This window comes from Anomaloglossus baeobatrachus, chromosome 4 (genome assembly GCF_048569485.1).
Source record: "Anomaloglossus baeobatrachus isolate aAnoBae1 chromosome 4, aAnoBae1.hap1, whole genome shotgun sequence".
Taxonomy (NCBI): domain Eukaryota; kingdom Metazoa; phylum Chordata; class Amphibia; order Anura; family Aromobatidae; genus Anomaloglossus; species Anomaloglossus baeobatrachus.
Window position 1 is genome coordinate 244,298,119 of NC_134356.1, and position 22,907 is coordinate 244,321,025.

Here is a 22,907-nt window from a genome sequence, read left to right on the forward strand (position 1 = left end):
TCCTAACACTATATATGTTATACACTGTTAGGAATCAGTAAAAACACCTTTAAATGTTCAAGTACATAAATGTACAAATAGTAAAATACTGAACAAATACAGCTTCTTTGGAGCTGTTGCCATGAAAAAGCACCCTATTTCTAAAAAAAAAAAAAAAAAAAAAAAGACAGCTCAGCTAAAATTTGCAAAATAGCACCTGAACAAGCTACAAGACTTCAGAACAAGGTTCTTAGGACACAAAAATTACAAAGTGAGATGTTTGGCTAAAATACCCTGCACCAATTTTGGATAAAGATAAGCACATGTCACCACAAAAACTTCATACCAACTGTCAAGCGTGGTAGTGAAGGGTGAAGATTTGGGCTCGTTTTGCAGCTTAGGACCAAGGTAACTTGCAGTCATTTAAGTGATAATGAACTCTTCTGCATATCAACATATTGTAAAGTCATGCGTGAAACCATCTATCCGAAAGCTAAAGCTCCTCTGCAACTAAGGGTCCATTTACGCAGACCAACCCATAACACAATATGAATCTTCATCTTGTGATCAGCAGCTTCTTTACAAAGCAAGATAATTGTGATACAAGTGTTGTTAACAATTCTCTTACAGCGTAAATGCAGCTTAAGTTTCACAAAAGGGAAATTATCCCAAGCACATCAGCAAATCTACATCAGAATAGCTGAAAAATAAAAGTAAGAAGGTGTTGAAATGGCCAAGTCAAAGTCCAGGTTTGGATCGACCTGAAATACTGTGGTGCGCTGTTAAAGGTCCAGTCACACATAACGAGATCGTGAACGAGATCGCTACTACGTCACACTTTCTGGATCGTTTATGAGTCGTTGTTGAAATCGCATGTTGGGTGTCACACATAACGAGTTTATGAACGAGCATGCGTCCCGTATAACGATCTTTCAAATCGCTGGGACCCTGTCACACAGCAACTATGTTAACGATTCTAATCCCATTAGGGGCGTAGTAAAATGCAGTGAGTCACGTAGGCGTGCATTTGCGTCGCCTTTTCCATACCCCCCCTCCGCTTTCATTGGCGGCCAATACTGCGTTCTGATTGGGGGCGTATCTAGCGGTTAAATTTTGGATCGCGTCACCCTTTGTCACTTCTTTTGCGCTTTGCTTTGAGATAGAACCTGCGTCTCCACCCTGATTCCTTCGTCCATTGTACCCGGTCGCTTTGTTGGTGTGTTTTTCGGATCGAAGCCGCACCTGCACCTGGAGCTAACCAATCGGTGCAGAGAGGGGCGCGGAAACGGGGACGCAACAACACGCCTTCGTGCATCTCATCTAGGTCGTCAACGAAATCGTTAATAGGGTGTCAAACATACAGATTCATGCAGCCCAGCAGGACTCCAACGAGCCAGAAATGGCCCAAGCTGTTCGGCATCGATCAGCGATTTCGCAGCAGGGGGTGAATCGTTGGTACGTGTCAAACGTGACGAGATCGCAATTGAAGTCGTTCTTGCGTCACAGAAACTGTGACGTAGTAACGATCTCGTTTACGATCTCGTTATGTGTGAAGTGGCCTTAAGAGAACTATGCATATGTGAATGCCCACAAACCACAAAACTTAGAAAACTTGGTAAAAAAACGAGCGGGCCAAAATTCCTCCAGAACGATGTGAAGATTACTCCAAGCTATAATTGCTAAAAGTGGTTCTAGCAACTTCTGCATTTTGGCCAAACGTTTTGAAATAAGTACTGACAATGTGAAATTTATCATGTCTTGCTGCGCACCTAAAATTGTATTTACCTAATTTTAAGGCTTTCTAGGGACCAGATGGTGTTTATTCCGTCCTTATATGTAATAACCATAGAATTCAAACACAGTGTACCTCTCATTACTGCATATTACTTTTATGTAACTTTTCCACTGAATATAACCAATCAGTATAATGATTGGTTATTAACGGTTTCACAGTTTACACAGATCAAGAATTTTAGACTAATATATAACAGAGCAAAAAAATCTTCAGATCCATACCTTTGGCTCTTCTAGTCTTATTCCCATTCTTCCTCTGCGTGACCTCCTAATAACTTTAGTAGAGCGATAATCTGGCTGTGAATCTACCAGTGAAGTCACAGAGAACCTCAAATCTGCTGAAGTGTCTAAGTGAGGCCTAAGAGAAAAACAAGAAATGTAATAGTTTAGCTTCAAAAAGAAAATAAATAAAAATCTAAACAGATTTCTGCATGGTTGATAAGTTAAAAGCAAGATTAAAATAATTGCCCAATTACTGGTACACCTTATTGCATAATCAAACTGCTAACTGTATACATTAACATATACCCCATGTTCTTTTTCTCCCCCCAAAAATACCTTGTTAAAGTTGGTTCTATCAAGGACCCAGTTCGCAACTTCATCTGGTCAAGTTCTACTCTAAGTTTTTCAATTTCTTCTGCTAATCGGTCCTTAGAAAGTAAAGGTTAAAAAATTAAAATAAAGTTCAAACATTGATCAGAATTGTGCTTATGATATAAATTGTGACATACAAAATAAAAAAATTGAGCTATGCACCCGGGATTAGTCTTACCTTGTCATGTAAACATTCCTCTAATTGTTTTCTGTAACTTTCTGAATCCTGAAGTAAAATATTCTGCAAAATATAAAAGATGTATAAAATAATATAAAGCAAAAGAAATACCCCCCACCTCATCTCAATCATAAATATGATTATTACATAATTTGTTCAAACTTGCATATTTTTTTTCAATAGTGAGATAGAAATAAGTACCGTAATTTCCAGACATTAAAGAGGACCTGTCACCACTCCATGTCTGAATTTCCCATAAATTAACAATGTTGGAGCATCTTTTATTAGAAAATTCAAAACTAAACTTTCATATTTTCCACACTCCAATTCCTTAAATGAGTTGTCCCATGAGCAAATTACATTTGAATCAATAGATCTTGGAATAATAATAATTTCTACAATTGGATGTATTAATAACATTTTTTTTTTCCTGTGCTGCGATAAAAATGTATCCCTGCTATAGAACTGTGTAATAGCTGTGTCTGGCCAGACAGAAACATAGTCTGAACATACCACATGTCCTGGGCAGGGGAGGACACAAAAGAATGGGATCGCAGCTGTTGCCTGTGTCTAATTGTTTTCCAACAATGTTTAAATTTGATATATGTCACTTTACGTCAGGAGTGTCCAATCTTTTGGCATCACCGGGCCACATTGGAAGAAGAATTATGTTGGGTTGCAGTAGCCACTAGACTGTGAGGCCAAGATATGGCCTAAAAAATGCCATGTCAACCATTGGAACCACACAATAGCAACCTTGAGGAGCCGATAGGGTTAAGGAGGGAGCCTCATCCCTCTGGTAAGCATCTATATGCTTGATGTCCTTACTGACAGCAATATCTAGTGTCAACACCGATTGTGACAATGCAGCAGAGTGCTAGCTATAGTATACAAATGATACCAATGCATGTTAACCCTTCAAGGGATGTTTTTTCCTTATTTTTCCAATCAGTAAACATTGCATATTGATGGTCATTAAGAGGTTAAGGCTCAACCGCCTTCCAAAAGAAAATCAGGGAAATAAGTAAATAAGCACTCAGATACTGATACAGATGAGCAAATCAATTTTTACATAATCCAATTGCTTATGAATTTCTACAAATTCTAGTGAATTAGGTTTCAACTACAATTATCCAGCAAGTATGAATTTTACAGTCTTATTTTTATGACTGGGAAGGAGTAAAAAACTATAAATACTATAAACTCATCTGTCCTACAGTATATCCACTCTCACCTAATGCAGTCTCTGCTCCCAGTGATCCACACCAGTCTTCAGATCTTCTGGTGTTGCATTCTAGTGCAGAGGCCTGTGATTGGCTTCACCCAGTCACACTGTGGGTCACGCACATCACTGACATCATTTATGTTTGGCGCACCATCAAAATAATGTCAAAGACTTAAGTCGTACCCACGTGACCGCTTGCTGCAATGCAAGTCATTGATATCAATAACGTGGCTCACCCTCCATATGACTGAGAGGGAAATCACAGTCCTCAGCACCAGAGAAGGCCTGAAAACTGCTGTAGATGATCAGGAAGTTGTGGTTGTATTAGGACAGGTGAGTGGTGGGCCTAGGACAGATGAGTATGTAACGTTTATTAATTTTTAATCCCATCAATATGCTTCACGCTTGGGTCTGTTGCGCTGCGATTTACATTGCATGAGCTGGAGCTTCAACAGTGCAAAAAACTCTGCAAGTGACTTGATTTTTGTCATCTACACTGGGTATCAGCGTCAATATCAAACTAATCTCATTATACTACTCATGCAATGTAAATTGCACTAACTCAGCAAGCCTGCTCTAAGTTAGAAAGTGAAGAGCCAGTTGTCAATCAATATGATGCCAACAGTGACGCCCCGTCGACAGAGCAAAGCAGAAGAGAAGAAACTGTTCTATTGACGTAAGCAAGTATAAATCGCCACCAGTAGCGACTATGTAAGCACTCTAAGCCAGGAAAGATTGGAACATGGCAGAAAAAGCGGGTAGTTAGCACTTACCTGCCACTACGTCCTTAGCCCAATAGTAGAAAAAAAACAAAAATGCCAGGACAACACTTTTAGGTGAGACAGAAACAGCTGTGTAGACGTTTGGCCAGAAGTGTTCTTCATGGAAAAATTGCAAGCAATAAATGTTACCTTCAACATGTAAACAAAGTCAACCAAAGCAACTATGCATGAAAATACTGGAGGCACAAAAATTTGGCTGTAGGTAGTCTCGACTGATAACTCAAAATTGAAATATGTGGCTTTAACAGAAGGTAGTTTGTTTGCTGGAGGGCTGGAGGGCAGTCCAATTATGAGTGCCTGTAACAGTTGGCGTGGTGGAAGCAACAGTGGGGTGTGGTGGAGGCAACAGTGAAGCGTGGTGGAGACAACAGTGGGCATGGTGGAGGCAACAGTGGGGTGTGGTGGAGACAACAGTGAGGTGTGGTAGAGGCAACAGTGGGGTGTGGTGGAGGCAATAGTGGGGCATGGTCAGGCAATAGTGGGGCGTGGTCGATTAATGGTTCCCTTAATGTTAAGAAATATAGGCAGATACTTATCGATCATAGAATATCATCAAGTAGGGGCGTGGCCTGGACATGGTGGCGTGAGGAAGCATCCCTGCAGGGCTCTCGCACCCACCGCCTAATATTATTACTATCTCGGCCTCTCTGCCGAAAATGCCACCCAAAAAGAAGCCCCATGGGGTACTCACTGCGGTGGCTGGAGCTGCAACCCCGAGAACGGGAGGATGGAGCGGTTCCTCAGCGGGTCCTCACCTGATGTGAAGCGAGCGGCGGGCAGCAGCGGCAAGATGGCGCTGACTCCCACGCTGCGTCCTCCTGGAGGGAAATCCCCAGATGCAGTGAGACTGCAGAAGCCGGCGGCTGCTGGCGTAAGAACACAGGAGGAAGCAGGGCCACGGGCTGAAGCAGAGAAGGGGATTTCGCCAGTGGGAGAGGCAGCGTTACTGAGCAGCTCCCCAGCAGTGACCACAAGGCAGCCATGAGGGAGGCACAGCACCACGAGGAGGAAGGTGAGGAGGCCCTGAGGAGCGGGGGGGGGGGCTGAACGGGGGGACACCATCTGAGTCGCAGTCCCTGATACCTCCGAGCCCTGAGAGGGGCTGTCCCAGACAGGGACATTCCAGCCATCTTCCTCCCTGTGGAAGGGCCCCCCTGGGAAGCTCAGCCCTCTCCTCCATGCATGTGTGCCACTCATATAATGCAGCAGACCTTCAGGCTCTGAGGGAGCTTATACTGGCCCTCCCAAGCAAGAGTGACCTGGATGCACTAGTCTGCAGAATTAAACAGTCCCATCAACAAGCTATTTCCTCAGTGAGGGAAGAGATAGGTGCCCTAGATAATAGAGTCACGGCCACTGAACAGGCCCAGGAGTCCTTGGAATGCAGAGTTTCATGGCTGGAAAAAGATTGTGAGTCTTATAACACCCGGTTCAAGGACATGGCACTATTGTTGGATGATCAAGAGAATAGAGGTTGTTGCAACAACATAAGGTTAAAGGGTGTCCCAGAAGACTGGCCCACAGAGTCACTCCGTTCTAAAGTGCAAAAAATATTCAACAAGGTTACCGCCAGACCATTGGATGCCACATACCTATGTGACAGAGTACACAGAGTTGCCAGGGCCAATCAAGAGGCCAATTCCTCTGTTGCAAGAGACATTCTTTGCCGTTTGCATTATTTTATGGACAAGGAACAGATCCTGAGGAGGGCCTGGGAGTTCGGGCTGGTGAAGATGGATGGTGCTGTTATAAAGCTTTTTCCAGACGTTTCCAGTCGCACCCTCTATATGAGGCGCCAGCTTCATCAGCTTTTTGCCAAAATCAAAGAGGTGAATTCCTCGTATCGCTGAGGGCACCCGTTCTACCTCATTGTCCGGAAGGGGTCATCCGCATTTGCGCTGAGACATCCTGCAGAGCTACCGAGACTGTGCAAATTTCTGGAACTGCCTGACCTCTCCATTCCAGATTGGCTATCATGGGAGTCCATGGGTCCCCAGATGCAGAGGAGGGGAAAGGATACAGTTTCTACGTCATCTGGTGGATGGGGCTGAAAAGTCTGCACGGCTCTGATATCAGATACTGGGGAGGTCGAAATGTGCCCATTTGTATTATTGAGGGACCCCGGTCTAACAAATAGGAGAGGGGCTTGTGTAGCTTGTGTGAATGTCTCCTTTTTTGCCTCTCATACGGGGGTGGGATAGTTCATGGTCTGGGGGAGATGCCGTTAGAGTTCAAAATAAGTATCGCCTCTTGCAGGTTTGCAGGGGCGGTAGACAGTTAAGGGTGCTTTACACGCTGCGACATCGCTAGTGATTGCTAGCAATGTCGCAAAGTGATAGCGGCCGCCCCCATCGTTCTTGGGATATGTGGTGATTGCTGCCGTAGCGAACATTATCGCTACTGCAGCGTCACACGCACATACCTTGTCAGCGATGTCGCTGTGACCGCCAAACAATCCCTCCTTCAAGGGGAGGTGCATTTGGTGTCATAGCGATGTCACTGCGGCGTCACTTATCGGCCGCCCAATAGCAGAGGAGGGGCGGAGATGAGCGGCCGGACATGCCGCCCACCTCCTTCCTTCCTCATTTCCGGTGGACGCAGGTAAGGAGATGTTCCTCGTTCCTGCGGTGTCACACACAGCGATGTGTGGTGTCTCTGGAACGACGAACAACATCGTACCTACAGCAGCAATAATATTAAGGAAATGAATGACGTGTCAACAAGCAACGATTTTTCACGTTTTTGCGCTCGTTGATCATCACTCATTTCTGTCACATGCTGCGATGTCGCTAATGGCGCCGGATGTGCGTCACTAACGACGTGACCCTGACAATATATCGTTAGCGATGTCGCAGTGTGTAAAGCACCCTTAAAACTTTGGGTGGGTGGGCGGGCATGCGGGCGGGTGGGTGGGCTCCACACGCGTGTTCATACCCATCCTCGTTGATAGTGTCTTAGTAGGCCTAGGGCTGGTCCATAGGTCTGAGAGCTCCTCGTGAGCGGTCTATCTTCTCTTTTTTTTTTCCTTTTTTCTTCCTCTCTTTTCTCTTTTTTTCTTTCTTCTTTTCTTCTTTAATATTTCTGCTGTGCTATTTTCTCTCAAACTCTCTTAGCAACACTCTACCTAGAGAGGGGGGGAGTTATTTCACCCTTTCCCTACTCTTTGATTTAATTTGTCCTCTTTTTCTTCTTTCTCCTTTCTCTCTTCTTCTCACAACCCTTTTCAGTTTTCCGCCTTCTTTCCCCCTCTTTCTACTTTCCTCAGAGCTTCCCTTTGTGGTGTGTTTGTCTGTCTTGTCCTTGTTGTTTACCCGTAGGTCCTTGTCAACGTCATGAAGCATATATCCAAACCTGACCTAAGAGTGGGGTCCCTGAATGTCAAGGGTCTTCACAGCCCAGAGAAACGCTCGATCCTCTTGAATCTGTTGTGGAGTAGGCGAATTCAGGTAATCTTTCTACAGGAAACCCATTATTGTCTAGACAAATCATACAAGCTATCTGACCGGAGATACTCGACGGTCTACCATTCTCCATCTCCTGACCCACGGTCCAGGGGGACTAGCATCCTAATTGCGAGCTCTTTGCCATGGGAATTGATAGAGGCACGCACGGACAAGGATGGAAGATTGATCATGATAAAGGGTCGTGTCCAGTCCCAGGTCTTCACTTTCGCGGCCTTCTACTTACCCAACACGGGACAGTGTTCGGCTCTATTGCGATTTCTGAACATCCTAGATGAGTTTTCAGAGGGCACATTGATAATGGGAGGGGATTTCAATTTTGTAATGGATCAAGAAGTAGATACCTCGAGGGGGGTTTCTACCATGCCTAAGGCTGCCCATAAGTGGATCAAACAGGGTCTACACGAACAGCAGCTAATAGATGCGTGGAGGTTGCAGCATCCGGCAGACAGGGACTACACGTTCTATTCCCCGGTACATGATTCGTACTCGAGGCTGGATCACTTCTTTATTTTGCACAGGGACCTCCATTGTTTGCTGGATGCTGAAATAGATGAGATAGTGTTCTCCGATCATGCTTTGATAGTCCTTAATGTTTCCCTGACGTGCCCGATTGTCAAGCATGGTCGGTGGATATTGAACACCTCGCTTCTGGGAGATCAGGTGACTATGCAGGAGGTCCAGGTGGCGGTAAAAGAATATTTTGACCTATGCTCGAGGGGAGAAACCACGCCCGCTGTCACTTGGGAAGCACACAAATGTGTAGTGAGAGGGTTGTTTATTAAACATGGAGCTCGTCTGAAGCGGGAGAGGAACTCGGAGATGGAGTCTCTTTTAGCTGACATACATGCTCTGGAGAGGACTCACAAAGACTGGTTAGACGACGGTAACAAAACCCTTCTTATTCAAAAAAGAGAAAAGCTGAAATCACTGCTGTCCAACAAACCTAAAGCCTCGTTAGCAAGATTCCGGAGGCATTTCTATGAATTTGGAAACAAAAACAGTAGGACTTTAGCCAGGGCGCTGCGGGCTCAGAGGTTAAAGGGATATATACCCTACATACAGAGGCAGTCAAGTTAGAGGGCCTCACTTCCGGGTGACATACCTTCAGCATTTAGGGACTTTTACTCTGCCCTGTACTTGATTGACGACACCCTGACGGAGGATGCTAGGAAGACAGCTAGGGAACGTATACAGGACTACATAAGATCCTCGGGCCTCCCGAGGCTCAAACCGGAAGATATAGAGATACTGGAGGCGCCGATATCTGAAATGGAACATGCCTCGGTTCTAAAAAACTCCCCCACGGGTAAGGCACCGGGCCCGGATGGCCTTCCGTTGTCCTATTACAAGAGGTTGGGCCCCATACTATTCCCCCACTTCCTGGTTGCATTCACTAAGATTCCAGCATGTACATCCTTGCCACTACCCAGGGATTCACTAGCAGCTAACATTGTGGTCATTCACAAGGAGGGGAGGGATCCCACCTGTTGCGCCAGTTACTGTCCAATCTCCCTGCTCAATTTGGACTTAAAATTGTTTTCTAAGATTCTAGCCAATCGTTTAGCCCCTTTGCTAGAGGGCATAGTTCACTCTGATCAGGCTGACTTCATGTTGGGCAGGGAGGCTAGGGATAGCACTACGAGGGCCATAAACCTGATTCACAGGGCTAGGACAGATGGTGGATCTCTAATGTTGCTGTCAACGGACGCCGACAAGGCGTTCGACCGAGTGGGTTGGATGTTTCTGAACGGGGTCCTTGCTTATCTGGGGCTGGGGTGAAACATGCTCAGATGGATAAGATCTCTCTATAGCTCACCATCGGCATGCATACGGGTTAATGGGGTGTTGTCAGAGAGATTCCCTATCGCCAATGGCATGCTTCAGGGCTGTCCTCTTTCCCCACTTATTTTTATCCTTACACTAGGGCCCCTGCTGCAACACATTCGGAAGAACTCAAACATCAGAGGGCCTAAGATAGACAGCACGACCCACAAGATAGTGGCCTTTGCGGACAATCTTTTATTCTATTATTTTGCATCACAGACCCAATTACTTGCCTCCCAGCGCTAATGCAGGAATTCAAACGATATTCCATACTGTCTAATTTTAAGATCAACTTGTCTAAGCCGGAGACACTAAGCGTTAACCTCCCCTTGGGGGTAGTCTTGCAGCTGCAGGGAGGCTTTGATCTTCAATGGACCCCGCATTACTTGAGATACCTGGGACTCAAATTGACAGCCGATGTGAGCTCCTTATTCAAGTTGACCTTTACTCCTCTTCTTCAAAAAATTAAAGAAGATTGTAAAACTTGGTCAAAAAGCACGTTTACGTGGTTTGGAAGGTGCGCGATCCTCAAGATGAATATCTTCCCAAGACTGTTGTACTTCCTCCAGACCTTGCCCATCGGGATCCCTAGGTCCTTCTTTAGAGAAGTTTCTTCCATGCAAACGGGGTTCTTGTGGGCAAACAAGCCCGCGAGATTGGCGCGGTCGCTGCTGTGTAGACCTAGGACCCGGGGAGGGCTGGGCCTCCCGGATCTCAAGGCATACTATGTAGCCACTCACTTAGCCAGAGTGGTGGACTGGTGCAGGCATTCTGCTGTCAAACCCTGAGTGTCGGTGGAGCAGAGCTTCACGGATATTCCACTGGCGGCGCTCCCATGGGTGATTTCTCCAATGGGCACTAAACTCAAGACCAATCCTACGATTAGCGCCACGCTATCCTGCTGTACTCATGAGGTGGTCCAGAGATCCCTAATTCCCATACCCTCTCCCCTTTCCCCAACCAACGGCTCCCCAGACTTCTCCTTAGGTCTTTCTGACCCGGTGTTTCGTCTGTGGATTTCCCGGAATAGATTCCGAGCACACCAAATTGGGGTTGAGGGGCATTAGCCAACGACGGAGGAACTTCAGAATTACCGGGTCCCCTGTCCTCTGGGCTTGTGGCGGTCTATGCAGCTTTGACATTTTCTCTGTTCTCTATCAGACTATAGTCAGTTTTCCAGACCCCTCACAGAATTCGAGAAGTTATGCATGGAGGGGGGTATCCTCAGACACTCTTTGGCTATCTCACATACTATGCTAATTACCTCTACAGATTTGCCACCTCCTAGATTTCTCTTGCAGTGGGAGTCGGACTTGGGCCTCTCTCTCTCTGCTGTGCAGAGAAACAAGTTGCTGTCTCTTGCTCACAAATCGGCTATTAGTTCGAAATTTCAAGAAGCCAATTACAAATGTCTTTACCGGTGGTATAGGGTCCCAACAAAACTCCATAGGATGTTCCCAGCAGTAGACGCTAGTTCTTGGAGATGTGGTGCAGGGGAAGGAGACTTTTTACACATATTCTGTGCATGCCCCGTGCTGCAGCAGTTTTGGGAGGGGGTACGGGGAGTGATCTGGCATGTGACTGGATACACGCAGACCCTGGGCCCAGAACTGTTCCTGCTCCAATTATCTGAGTCTTCTGTCCGTGCATATAAAGGATCTCTGTTAAGCTTCCTGGTGATGGCTGCCAGGACGTGTATCCCTCTGGGGTGGAGATCATCTTCCCCGCCAAAGTTATCAGTGTGGGCAAACAGGGTGAATGAACTGATGTACATGGAGGACCCGATGGCGTCTCTCCACGACAGATATGAGGCCTTTCACAAAACATAGTACTCTTGGATCGAGTTTAAATACTCTAACGATTACGGCACATGGATACCTCCCGATTGAGGGGAGGCCTACTGGTGCCATGGGACGGAAGTGATCTGAGAAGGTGGATCCCTGCTTTGTGTTCGTCTATGCCCTAGTGTCTCCTCCTTCCCACTCCCTTTTCCTTTTGTGTCTTCCTTCCCTATTTGTCGCCCGTTTCATCTTTCCTGACAGACTCTCATCTTTTTTCTTTATTCGTAATTTACTCTGGTAATCCCGTATTATAAAAAAGTTATTGGTAAACTTGGAAAAGTTAAGGTGTGGGAATTTCCATGTATTAAAGTCAGAATGTTATAAACATGACATATAATGGATGTGAAATGTATCGTATGTGATTCAGTTTGGAATGATTCCATGTTTATGGTTAAATAAAGAATTTAAAAAAGAATACCATCAAGTAGACATCTGATTCACTCTAAATTTATTCTACATCAACGACCGCAAACATACTGCCAATGTAAAAAAGTATCAGTGATTCCTAAAAGTGATGATATGACCCCAACAGAGCCCTGATCTAAACATCATGTCTGTGTGGGATTATATAAAGACACAGAAGGATTTGCGCATGCTTAAATCTACAGAAGATTTGTGGTTCTCCAAGATGTTTGGAAAAATCTCCCTGCCAAGTTCCTTAAAAAACAAGTATACCTAGAAGAATTGATGCTTGGAAGTTCTTTTAAAGACAAAGGATAGTTGCACCAAATATTGATTTGATTTAGATTTCTCTTTTGTTCATGGATTTTGTTAAATGATAAAATTACGGCAAACTATTACCACTTCTATTTTTTTAAAGAATTCTTATGCAGCAGCCATGTTTCCATACCTGCCTAAAATATTTACCCAGTATTGTGCACTTCATGAGAGTCATCAGAAACACAATATGAATCTATTACGACATGAACACTTTAAATCAATCTGTCAATTCCTTAGTGATTGATTTTTCATCATGTTTAACATTAATATATTGGTCCTGGCAGCCCCTTGCAATTTGAAAAAAATGGACTATTATAACATCAGAAAACAATTTCCCTTGAAGATCTTGTGATGAATGCTTTACAAACATCTCAATATTTCACATTCTTGCATCGACCTGTTCACATTAATCAGTGTTTCATGTGATATTTAGCTTGCATGCTTCATCAAATTGCAAAAAATAGATTATTCCAGGTGTATCCACCCAACTGAGTTTGGATTAGAAGTGACAAGCGCACACTGGCCGGATGTTTTCTGTACACAGCAGCGCACTAATATACTGCTAATGGATCTGTGAATGCTGTGGCTTTTATAAGAGGAGGAATGTTTCAGATATTATGAACAGGACCATTTTATCTAATGTGTAAATGATTCTCTAAATTCATGAGAAATGTCTTCTGATAATATGAAATGAGCTATTGGAGAGCAAGGGACCAAAACGACTGTAGATTTACAGCGGCTGTCCGTCTGTCCCTGGTGCTGAAACATCTTTTCCTACAACTATGTGATGTGCAGTTTCTCTATTTTTCCTCCTTGAAATGTGTAAAAATTGGGTGTTGCTTTGACTCCTTTTCAATACAATGTCAGAACGTGAATTGACACTTTCCAGATGAATTGTAACACCTAATTATCTATTTATTTATACATTTCTAGGAGGTATAATGGAAGCATGGCACAATGAAAAGTTCTACCAAAGATGCTCCAGAATTGTTATTTTATGAAGAATGCAAGTATGTGTTAAAAATTATATTTAAGACAAGTTAAGAATTCTCTTTAAATACCCCGACAGTGTTCATTTATTGTAGGAAGATTTCTCACTACTGATCAAATAAGTTAAAAAACAGCAGTGATCACCTTGTCTTCAAGTGCAGCCATTCGTTCCTTCAAGTGCAACTGCAACCGTTCATTGGATTCTGTTAGAAGCCTATCAACTGTATCAGAAAGTCTTTTGTTGTGTTCTTCATTCATTTTCTCTCTTTGGCGAGCCTATATCACACAAAGAAATAACAAGCAGACTTGTAACACTTTGTTCCTACCAGCTTTTTGTATCTTGAGAAAACTTTAAAGGGGTTGTCGGATTACAAAAATAGGCCTGCGTCCTCTGGATATAAATATATATATATATGTATATATACACACACACACACACACAGGCTGTGTACTCGCAAATGCAAGAGTTTTTCTGAAAATGGGCCGTGGGACTGTGGAATGTTCAAGGGGTGTAGGCGGAGCTAGGATGAAGCCTGGGTGGAGTCTCAAGGGGGCTCAGAAATCTTACCAGTATGGGGCCCTGAAATTCCTAGTGATAGCCCTGTCTCCTCCATTAAAAGTGCCACTCCTGAGGACTGAGTCTACTACTGCGGCACAGACATTTGAAAGTGGTTAGGTTGTAGAACCAGACACAACCTTGGACAAGTGTGGCACTTTTTGTAAAAGAAAAAAACCCTCTCCTTTTTCCTAACCATGAAAAATTGTTTTAACAAGGACTAACTATCTTTAATAGGGATTTGATGAACTATTTACAAGATAGGTCATCTATAGCAGATCAGTGGGAGTCCGACATATGGCGCTATCATGGAACAGCTCCTTTTTTTTGTCTGGTAATGGCTGAATGTAAACACTTGGAATAAGAACTGCTGAGGGCAGCTCCATTCAAAGGGTAGCAGTTACTAAATGCTACTGCAGCATAGCTCCTATTCTTTACATAGACATTGGGCTGCAGTAGTAACCAACAGCAGGCAGTGGCCATTATACTTTGAATGGAATTCTGCTCAGCAGCTCCATTCAAAATGTTTACATCTGGCTTCCGCCAAAGCAAAAGGAAATGACTGTTCGGTGGGAAGGTTCCGGGTGTTGGAACCCTACCGGCCTGTTATAGATAATTTATGCTGTGGAGAGGTCATCAAATCCCTATGCCTGGATTATCCAATGAAGTTATGTATAACATGATGGCCTGCCTTTAAGTGCTTGCCTGGAGAGATGGTAGACATGCCTCTGCACATACATTTACATACTTTAAAGAAAGCCAGGTGCACCTAATTTGCTATATGTCAAAGGGATAGGGAGAAGAGGTAATCAAGGAAGGAAGAGAAAAGACTCTGCATAAATGATATGGACAACAAATTTAAAAAGTACAAACACATTTATTGAAGTCCAAGGACAAACATATTAAAAGCAATTAAAATTGACATAAAAAAACAACACCACTATACAAAAAATATCAAATGTACAAAATACCTATAATGAAGTCCATGTCTGGTGGTTATTTGTTCTATTACATCATAGCACATGTGCTATATGCTACATCACAGCAGCCAATCAGTGCTTTAGCCTCGATCTTCTTGGCTACGGAACTGCTGACATGCACTTACGCATACTCAGCCTGTTGCTGTCTCCACTGGCTCCTCACATACTTGCTGTCTTCTTTTCCTAATTATGGGGATATTTAAAACTTGCTTGTTTTCCTTGACTACACCCCTGACGAAGTCTCCGTGAGTGGCGACACGCGTTGGGTCTCCTTCATTTCCAGAGCTTGACTAGCTTGCCTCACAGTGCCAGCCATTAGCCGTTTATCTCTTACTGGGATAGCGAAGAGGCACCTTGTAATTGCGACTGTTTGCAAACAGTCTATTTTTCTCTAGCACCTGGCTTAGGGGTTTTTCTTGGTTTTGCCATTCCCCCACACCATACTGCGTGCCTTACCCTTCCTTGTGTGGCAAGATTGAACCTTAGGGAGTTGTTATATTAGTATTTTCCATCCACTTACCTATTAATTGCAGGAGGCATTTTCCTTGTGGTTGTACCATACATTATCTATTTGCCTTCTTCTCCCCTTGCCATATGGTGACTTATACTGATATGATCTATACATATAATAACTTATTTTCGCTGGACTTCATTATAGGTATTTTGTACATTTGATATTTTTTGTATAGTGGTATTGTCTTTCATGTCATTTTAATTGCTTTTAATATGTTTGTCCTTGGAATTCAATAAAGTTGTTTGTACTTTTTAAACTTGGTGTGCACATCATTATATGCTTTATATGCATCATTATCTTCCTTCATATATTTACATATGTGATGATGAGACGTGGTCGTAGATGTAAATACTTTGTAAATACTGTTACTCAGTAAATCATTACCAGGGGTCACATGACTGACATGTTCAGAGCTATTCAGTTGACGTTATAGAGATACTTGAGCAAAACTGTAAATTCACGCAAATAATTTTCTACTATAGAAAGAGAGAAAATTAAAACCAAAATACCCTTTTGAATTTAAAGATCAGCAAACATTCAGTATGTTTATGAAATTGATGATTGACCCGAACCATATTTCAGCTTCTAGTACCTTCACTACCTAAACCCTTAAAGAGTTTTTAAACTCATTTTTCATATAATGTTTTGCAAAAGGTAAAAAAACCCATATATTTTAGAAAAACATATCTAGAAAATATATTAATCAGTTTATATCAGTGATGATATTCAACACCCAATTCCTAGAGTCCCTACGACAATACACAATGTACTGTATTGTAGTTTAGTCATGCCATCGGGACATGTATAGTAATGGTCAAATATTTGCTGACTTAAAGGAAATCTGTTACCAGGCTTTTGTAACCCCATCTGAAAGACGAATAATGTAGAGACAGAAACTGTCACGATACTGGTGGTAATAGCTGGAGTCCAATAGTGGGAAACAGGGAGAACACTGGAAGCGGGAAGTACACTGAGAAGAGGGAACTCAGGTACAGCCTGGGAGTTGTAGTTCCATGGCAGGTGCAGACGATAATCAGGTTGCTGACAGGCGTGCGGGATACAGATTAGGAGGAAGGAATGATCCGGAAAGAGACGGTTCCAGCAAGAGAACTGCAAGCAGGAGCTTTATGCAATGCCACACATCCAAGCCCTCTTCACCTCATACAGACTACAACTCAAATATATCTCCCAGATCCGTGCTTTCCTTAACCAAGAATCAGCAACAACATTAGTGCATGCCCTCATCATCTCCTGCCTCGACTACTGCAACCTCCTGCTCTCTGGCCTCCCTTCCAACACTCTTGCACCCCTCCAATCTATCCTAAACTCTGCGGCCCGCTTAATCCACCTCCCCCCTCGCTATTCCTTAGCCTCACCACTCTGCCAATCCCTTCACTGGCCTCCCATCGCCCAACGACTCCAGTTCAAAACATTAACCATGACATACAAAGCCATCCACAACCTGTCTCCTCCTTACATCTGTGACCTAGTCTCCCGGTACCTACCTGCACGCAACCGCAGATCCTCACAAGATCTCCTTCTCTACTCCTCTCATATCTCCTCTTCCCACAATCGTGTACAAGATTTCTCCCGTGCCTCCCCCATACTCTGGAATGCTCTACCTCAGCATATCAGACTCTCCCCTACTGTGGAAAGCTTCAAGAGGAACCTCAAGACCCACCTCTTCCAACAAACCTACAACCTACAATAGCCCTCAGTCCAGTACACCACTGCGCCACCAGCTCTGTCCTCACCTATTGTACCATCACCCATTCCCTGTAGACTATGAGCCCTCGTGGACAAGGTGTTCTCTCCTCCTATACCAGTCTTTTTTGTACTGTTAATGATAGTTGTACGTATACCCTCTTTCACTTGTAAAGCGCCATGGAATCAATGGCGCTATAATAATAAATAATAATAATAATACTCAAGCAATGAGTGTTAAACCAGGCTGGATATTAAAGACAAACAGGTGGCGAGGGAGGAGCTTATTGGAAGCATGCTCCACCATCTTGGCTGAGGGCAAAGTGAAGAGCAGGGTAACCAAACAATAGGTAACCAGGGCATTCCTGACAGAAACCTTGATTCCAAAGTTGTATCGCTTACTCGGCTGCTTGCTGTAGTTGTGAAAAAAAATCATTGGTTTATCAGCAGGAGTTTATCACTACCTGCTGCCAGGTAGTCCAACCACGCCCCTATCACTAATAGGCAGCTTTAAGCCTATGTGCAGCTTACACAGAAAGCTGTCAAATAGTGATGTGTGAGGAGAATCATACCGCTCAGCATTCAGATAAGTGGTATATGTACAGATCGAAATGACAGTAAGCTGCCCAGTAAGTGACACATCGCTGGAATCAGAAGGTCTTTGTCTCTACGTTATGCTGCTCTCAGATGGGGTAGCAACAACCTGACAACAGATTCCCTTTCAATAGAAACATTTCTTTTTGGGCCGTAAATTGGTGGTGATTTTGATGCAAAGTGTTGCCGAGCATAAACATTTTCATGTTATGTAAATGGCATTTACAGTATATGATTTTCCTTTAATGCTAAGACATACAAATTCAGAGATAACTTTTAGAGCATTATGCCTATATTGCCAATTATACATACTCTCTGAAGTTCTTGGTTCTTTTCTTCAAGCTGTGTTTCCAGGTGCCTCATTCGTTCTTCAATATTTCCATGTCTTTCTTCTGCCTATGAAAAAAAAAATACAAGGAGCTGATCTGAAATGTGTGCACTCAGGTTGGTGATGATGTGTTCCTCAAGTAAGGTACAAGACAAAAGCAAGCTACTACTAACCGCAAACTTATTCTAGTAAAAGAAATAGTACAGAAGTATGCAGCTGGACAGCATTGCTTGAAATGTGTCAGCTAATAAAGGCCTGCTACATCCAAGCGCTAGCAAAACTTCGGGTTTATTTATGAGCAATGAAGTCAGCCAAATGTAACATGCAGACTGTGCATGGTTTGAACACAAACCTCATATTGGAAATCATAAGCCCCTAAAGCACTAAACTGCATGATGGTTGATTATCAATAATTAAAGCAAATAAAAAAAAAGAAAACAAAGGATTTAACGAAAATAAAATCAGATGGATCCTATTCAGCAATAGAAAGTAAAGTCCTGTAGGACTACCTTCCTACGTATGGAGACCATTTCTTGTAGCTTAGCTTCCATTACATATTGATAATCAGCAGATGAAGCAGAAGAACTTGGATCAGACTAACAAGTTAAGGAAAAGGAGAGTGATAAAGTTGATAAAACCAGAATAAAAGACTAAATAAAAAAAGTACAAAATGCTTAAAACTAAAATATGGGACGATGTAAATTTAAGGAATAACAGACAAAAAAATAAAAATAAACAGCAAACTGATGTAACCCAGTTCTAAAATAATGGAATGACGTGTGCTCCTGGTAATGTTGATAGCCAATTTCCTCAAGCTTTGTTCACACTAGCGTCACAACTGTCAGTTATTACAGAGCCAATAATTAAAGAGAACCTAACCGCTGTGCTAACTCCACTAAGTCACCAATATGTATAGCAACCTTTCCCTGCTTTGTAACAAACTCCCTAATGCAGCTTTGTAGTTGCTGAATTAATATAAAACTAGCATGTCTGTGTAGGCATGAGCAACATGATTTGCAAGAACGATGTCAACGCCGACTCGTTGCAAATATTGCGCATGTTCATAATGCTCTTCCTCACTGGGAATGCGTAATGAAGCTGGGTGTAAATCCCCGGCTTCACAGCAAATGACCAAGGAGACAGCAGTGACTCTAGACTTGAACAGAGATGGAGGAGCTTCACATTTCAGGTAAACAATGTCAATGTAAATATAGGTATCATTCGTGGTTTCTGTGTTTTAATGGTGGTATATCGTGGTACATGTTTGGTTTAAAGAGTATCAAATTAAATCAAAACGTATACGTATACCAGACACATTTCCCCATCTGTCTTTATCTATCCTTGACTTTAAGTGATCATTTAAGTGATCATTGATGGCTTGCTATTGTATAAAGCAACAAGCCATAAATCAATGTGAAGATGGAAGGACAGGAGTGGAAATCAGTCTCCTCATGAATACACCATATTTAGTGTCTAGTGTACTCTGTTTATTGCTTTTAGTCAAATGGCACATTTTATTTTTTGTTTTGCCTAAATTAAGAGTAGACCTGTTCCAATGCTATGCTTCTGTGTCATAGGTAGTGATGGGCGAACCCCTCGATGTTCGGGATCGGGAACCTCGCCCGAACGTTTTGTAAAGATTGAGTTTGGGTTCTGGGTTGTTGTTTTATTTTACTGTTAAAATAACAGACAGTCACAGACGCTGTCACGGAGTGGGCGTCTGTGATTGGATGCTGGAGTAACTTGAAACCAGTCCATGCATTCTAGCCTCTAGAATGTATGGGCAGAATCCAGGTTACTCCAATAGCCAATCAAAGATGCCCATTCTGTGTGACAGCATTTGTGATTGGTTGTTGGGTCCCTCACAAATTTACTAGTATAAAAATAAATAAATAATTAAAAAAACGACTTAGCGCTCCGCAGTATTTTTGAGTCTCAGAGCAGATAAAGCAGACGGCTACGGACTGCCACCCCCATCTGGCTGACTTTACCTTGGCTGACAATCAAAATACAGGAAGCCCATTATTTTTTTTTTAATTATTTAAAAAAATAATTAAAAAAAGAATGTGTGAGCTCCCACCATATTTTGATCACCAGTCAGGTAAAGCCAGACAGCTGGAGGCTGGGATTCTCAGCGTGGTAAGGCCCGAGCGTTTTGGGCCCTCCACGCTAAAAACCGCAGCCTGCAGCCACCCCTGGAAATGGCGCATTGTTTCTTAGCACCATTTCCAGGCGCTTTACCCAGCTCGTCCAGTGGCCCTGATGGTGGTGGCATGCTGGGTAATAAAGGGGTTAATATCAGCTTTGTATTCTCAGCTGGTACTAAGCCCAAAATTCAAGGCGTCACGCCAAATTAGACATGGCGACCATGAATGTCTAGTAAACAGTAAAAAAAAACACAGCACATAGAATTTTTTTTATTAGAAATAAAACAAAAAAACATTTAAAGACTCCATTTTTATTATAAAAAAATCCTTAGTGTGACGTAGTACACGGGGAGAGCCATGTCAGCTCTGCTTCATCGCTCTATACAGACACGTGTCTCTACAAAGCGAGAAGCAGATAGAGCCCATGTCAGCTCTGCATCATCACTCTGCACAGACAAGTGTCCCTATAGAGCGAGAAGCAGGGAGAGCCATGTCAGCTCTGCTTCATCCCTCTGTAAAGACAAGCATCTCTACAGAGAGAGAAGCAGGGAAAGCATGTCAGCTCTGCTTCATCACTCTTAGAGACATATACAGAGCGAGATGCAGGGAGACCAATGTCAGCTCTGCTTCATCGCTCTGTACAGACATATACAGATTGAGAAACAGGGAGAGCCATGCCAGCTATGCTTCATCACTCTGTACAGAGTGAGAAGCAGGCTGACACTGAGGGTATGATTCCACTTGCATATGACTCGTGCGAGTCTCGCATTGCATCACCCCGCACGGCCTGACACTCTCCAGACAGGGGCAGCTCAGCTGTATGGAAATAAATGCAGCCGACCCAATCCTGTCTGGAGAATTTGCGCCGTGCCGGGTGATGCGATGCGAGACCCGCACAGTGACAAAGTTCAATTGAGTCCATGAGCCAAGGTCTCGGGTAACCCTGATGTCACTGCACACATGGCCAAAAACAGCCAAAGACTGCAGAGAGACGAGCAGTGCAATGAATAGCCCCGGAAGTTAACAAGACCTTCCATTACATCATAGCCATGTGACCAGTCTGTAAGCCAATGTCTGTACAAAATTCACACAAGACTGGTCACATGGCTATGACAACATGAAAGGTCCTTTAGTCAGTGGTGGTTAACCGGGGGCACAGCAATGATCGGACGCGGAAGCAAAAGCGGCTGGGAGACAAAGTCTGCAGGACGTGTCGCGAGACCTGTAAGTATAATCGGAATGTTTTTTAATAATGTGCTTTTTTTTTTTAGAGCCCCTGGACCCGAACTGGACCTGAACTGTAACACGAGCTTCCCAGGAAAGCTCACGTTCGGGATCGTGTGCATGAACACTACATGTTCGGTACGGACCCTGAACTTTACAGTTCGGGTTCCCCCATCACTAGTCATAGGGCATCATAGTGTTATGAAAGAACCACTTTAAAGGGGTTGCCTCGCCTTAGGGTATAAGTCTGCAGTCACTGTATGTGACTACAGACTTGAGAACCTTCAAAGCGTGAGCACTGCACACTGTAAAAGTACTATAGTGTCGGCGCCAGGAACGGGCAGTAATGTGGTGCGAATTGCATACTTCCAGCCACATTCTGTCTAGACGTATCCAGCCTCAATTCACTTGCATGGAGTAAGGCCACGCATGTCTAGTTGGCACATGACCACATGTATGCAAATCGCTACTGCAACAGATAATCCTCACAGTGCACAGTGTGTGCACTGTAAAGATTTACAAACCTGAAGTCTGTTCTCTATCCTGGCGGCAGCAGCTTGTGCCCAGAAATGCTCAGTTCCGGAGCTGCCCCGTCTTATGATAGCGGCCGTGACTGGGTACTTCACATCTGCCTCCTATTGACTTGAATGGGTGGCGAATGTGCAGTATCCAGCTGCAGCTGCTGTGAGAGGACGGGAAGCTCTGGAACAGAGCAATTCTAGCCACTTGCTGCTGCCACAGAGAACAGTTCATAGGGGAGGGGTGTCGGAGCCCGGCAGATTAGACATTGATAACCTATCCTAAGGATAGGCCATCATCATTAAAGTAGTGGACAACCTATTTAAGACTATTTCAATATGATGGGCATGGTAAGGAAGTTTATGATCAGGAATGACATAATTGACCCATTGTCTCCAACAAAAGCCTATGGAAACATTTTCTCAAGTCCCAAAAATATATGTAGACACTGGGATGTATGGTATATTTTTCATTGGACTACTGGTTACATTTGAAAGGAGACTGACCTTAAAGAAACATGTCTTCATTTTAAAATGAAAATAAAAATAGAATTGATGTTTTGTTTTGCTTTTATGGATGTTTTATGCATTTGATTCTATGGTATTGATTTGATACTATTTAGAAAAATGCATGCATATTCTTACAGATGACCTTGTTCCTAGTGGGATTTCAATCTAATTTTCCATTTCACACCATTGCTGGTATTGACACATGAAATTTGTCATCAACACATCAACATATTGGAGTTCTATGCGACTGTAACACGGAGTTTTGCACAAACTTCGCCGATTGTCATGGTGGCAGAGAGCAGCTCTGTTCAGATTCTGACACTCTGCCTGATGGCTTCTTTAGTGTCTGTGATTAACACAGGCAGACTAAGGCGTCAACCTGCTGTGTGCTGATTTAAAGGCAGGCTACCAAGAGCTAATCTTTGCTGGTCTGCTTGCTCC

At 43.4% G+C, this 22,907-nt stretch overlaps 1 protein-coding gene across 10 annotated transcripts in view; it reads right to left on the bottom strand.

The window, feature by feature from the left end:
• Positions 1-22,907, bottom strand: part of PPFIA2 (PPFI scaffold protein A2) — a 575,559-nt gene that overhangs the window by 127,503 nt on the left and 425,149 nt on the right. For 6 of the 10 annotated variants that reach the window (XM_075344770.1, XM_075344767.1, XM_075344769.1 and 3 more), the window contains 5 exons: positions 18,052-18,135; positions 13,536-13,667; positions 2,546-2,608; positions 2,332-2,423; positions 1,996-2,131 (listed from right to left, as the gene is read on the bottom strand). In XM_075344770.1, the coding sequence (XP_075200885.1) occupies positions 1,996-2,131; positions 2,332-2,423; positions 2,546-2,608; positions 13,536-13,667; positions 18,052-18,135 (507 nt within the window). Of the gene's footprint in view, positions 1-1,995; positions 2,132-2,331; positions 2,424-2,545; positions 2,609-13,535; positions 13,668-18,051; positions 18,136-18,576; positions 18,664-22,907 lie in introns of all 10 variants that reach the window. The other 4 variants (XM_075344766.1, XM_075344764.1, XM_075344763.1 and 1 more) reach the window with 1 other exon arrangement.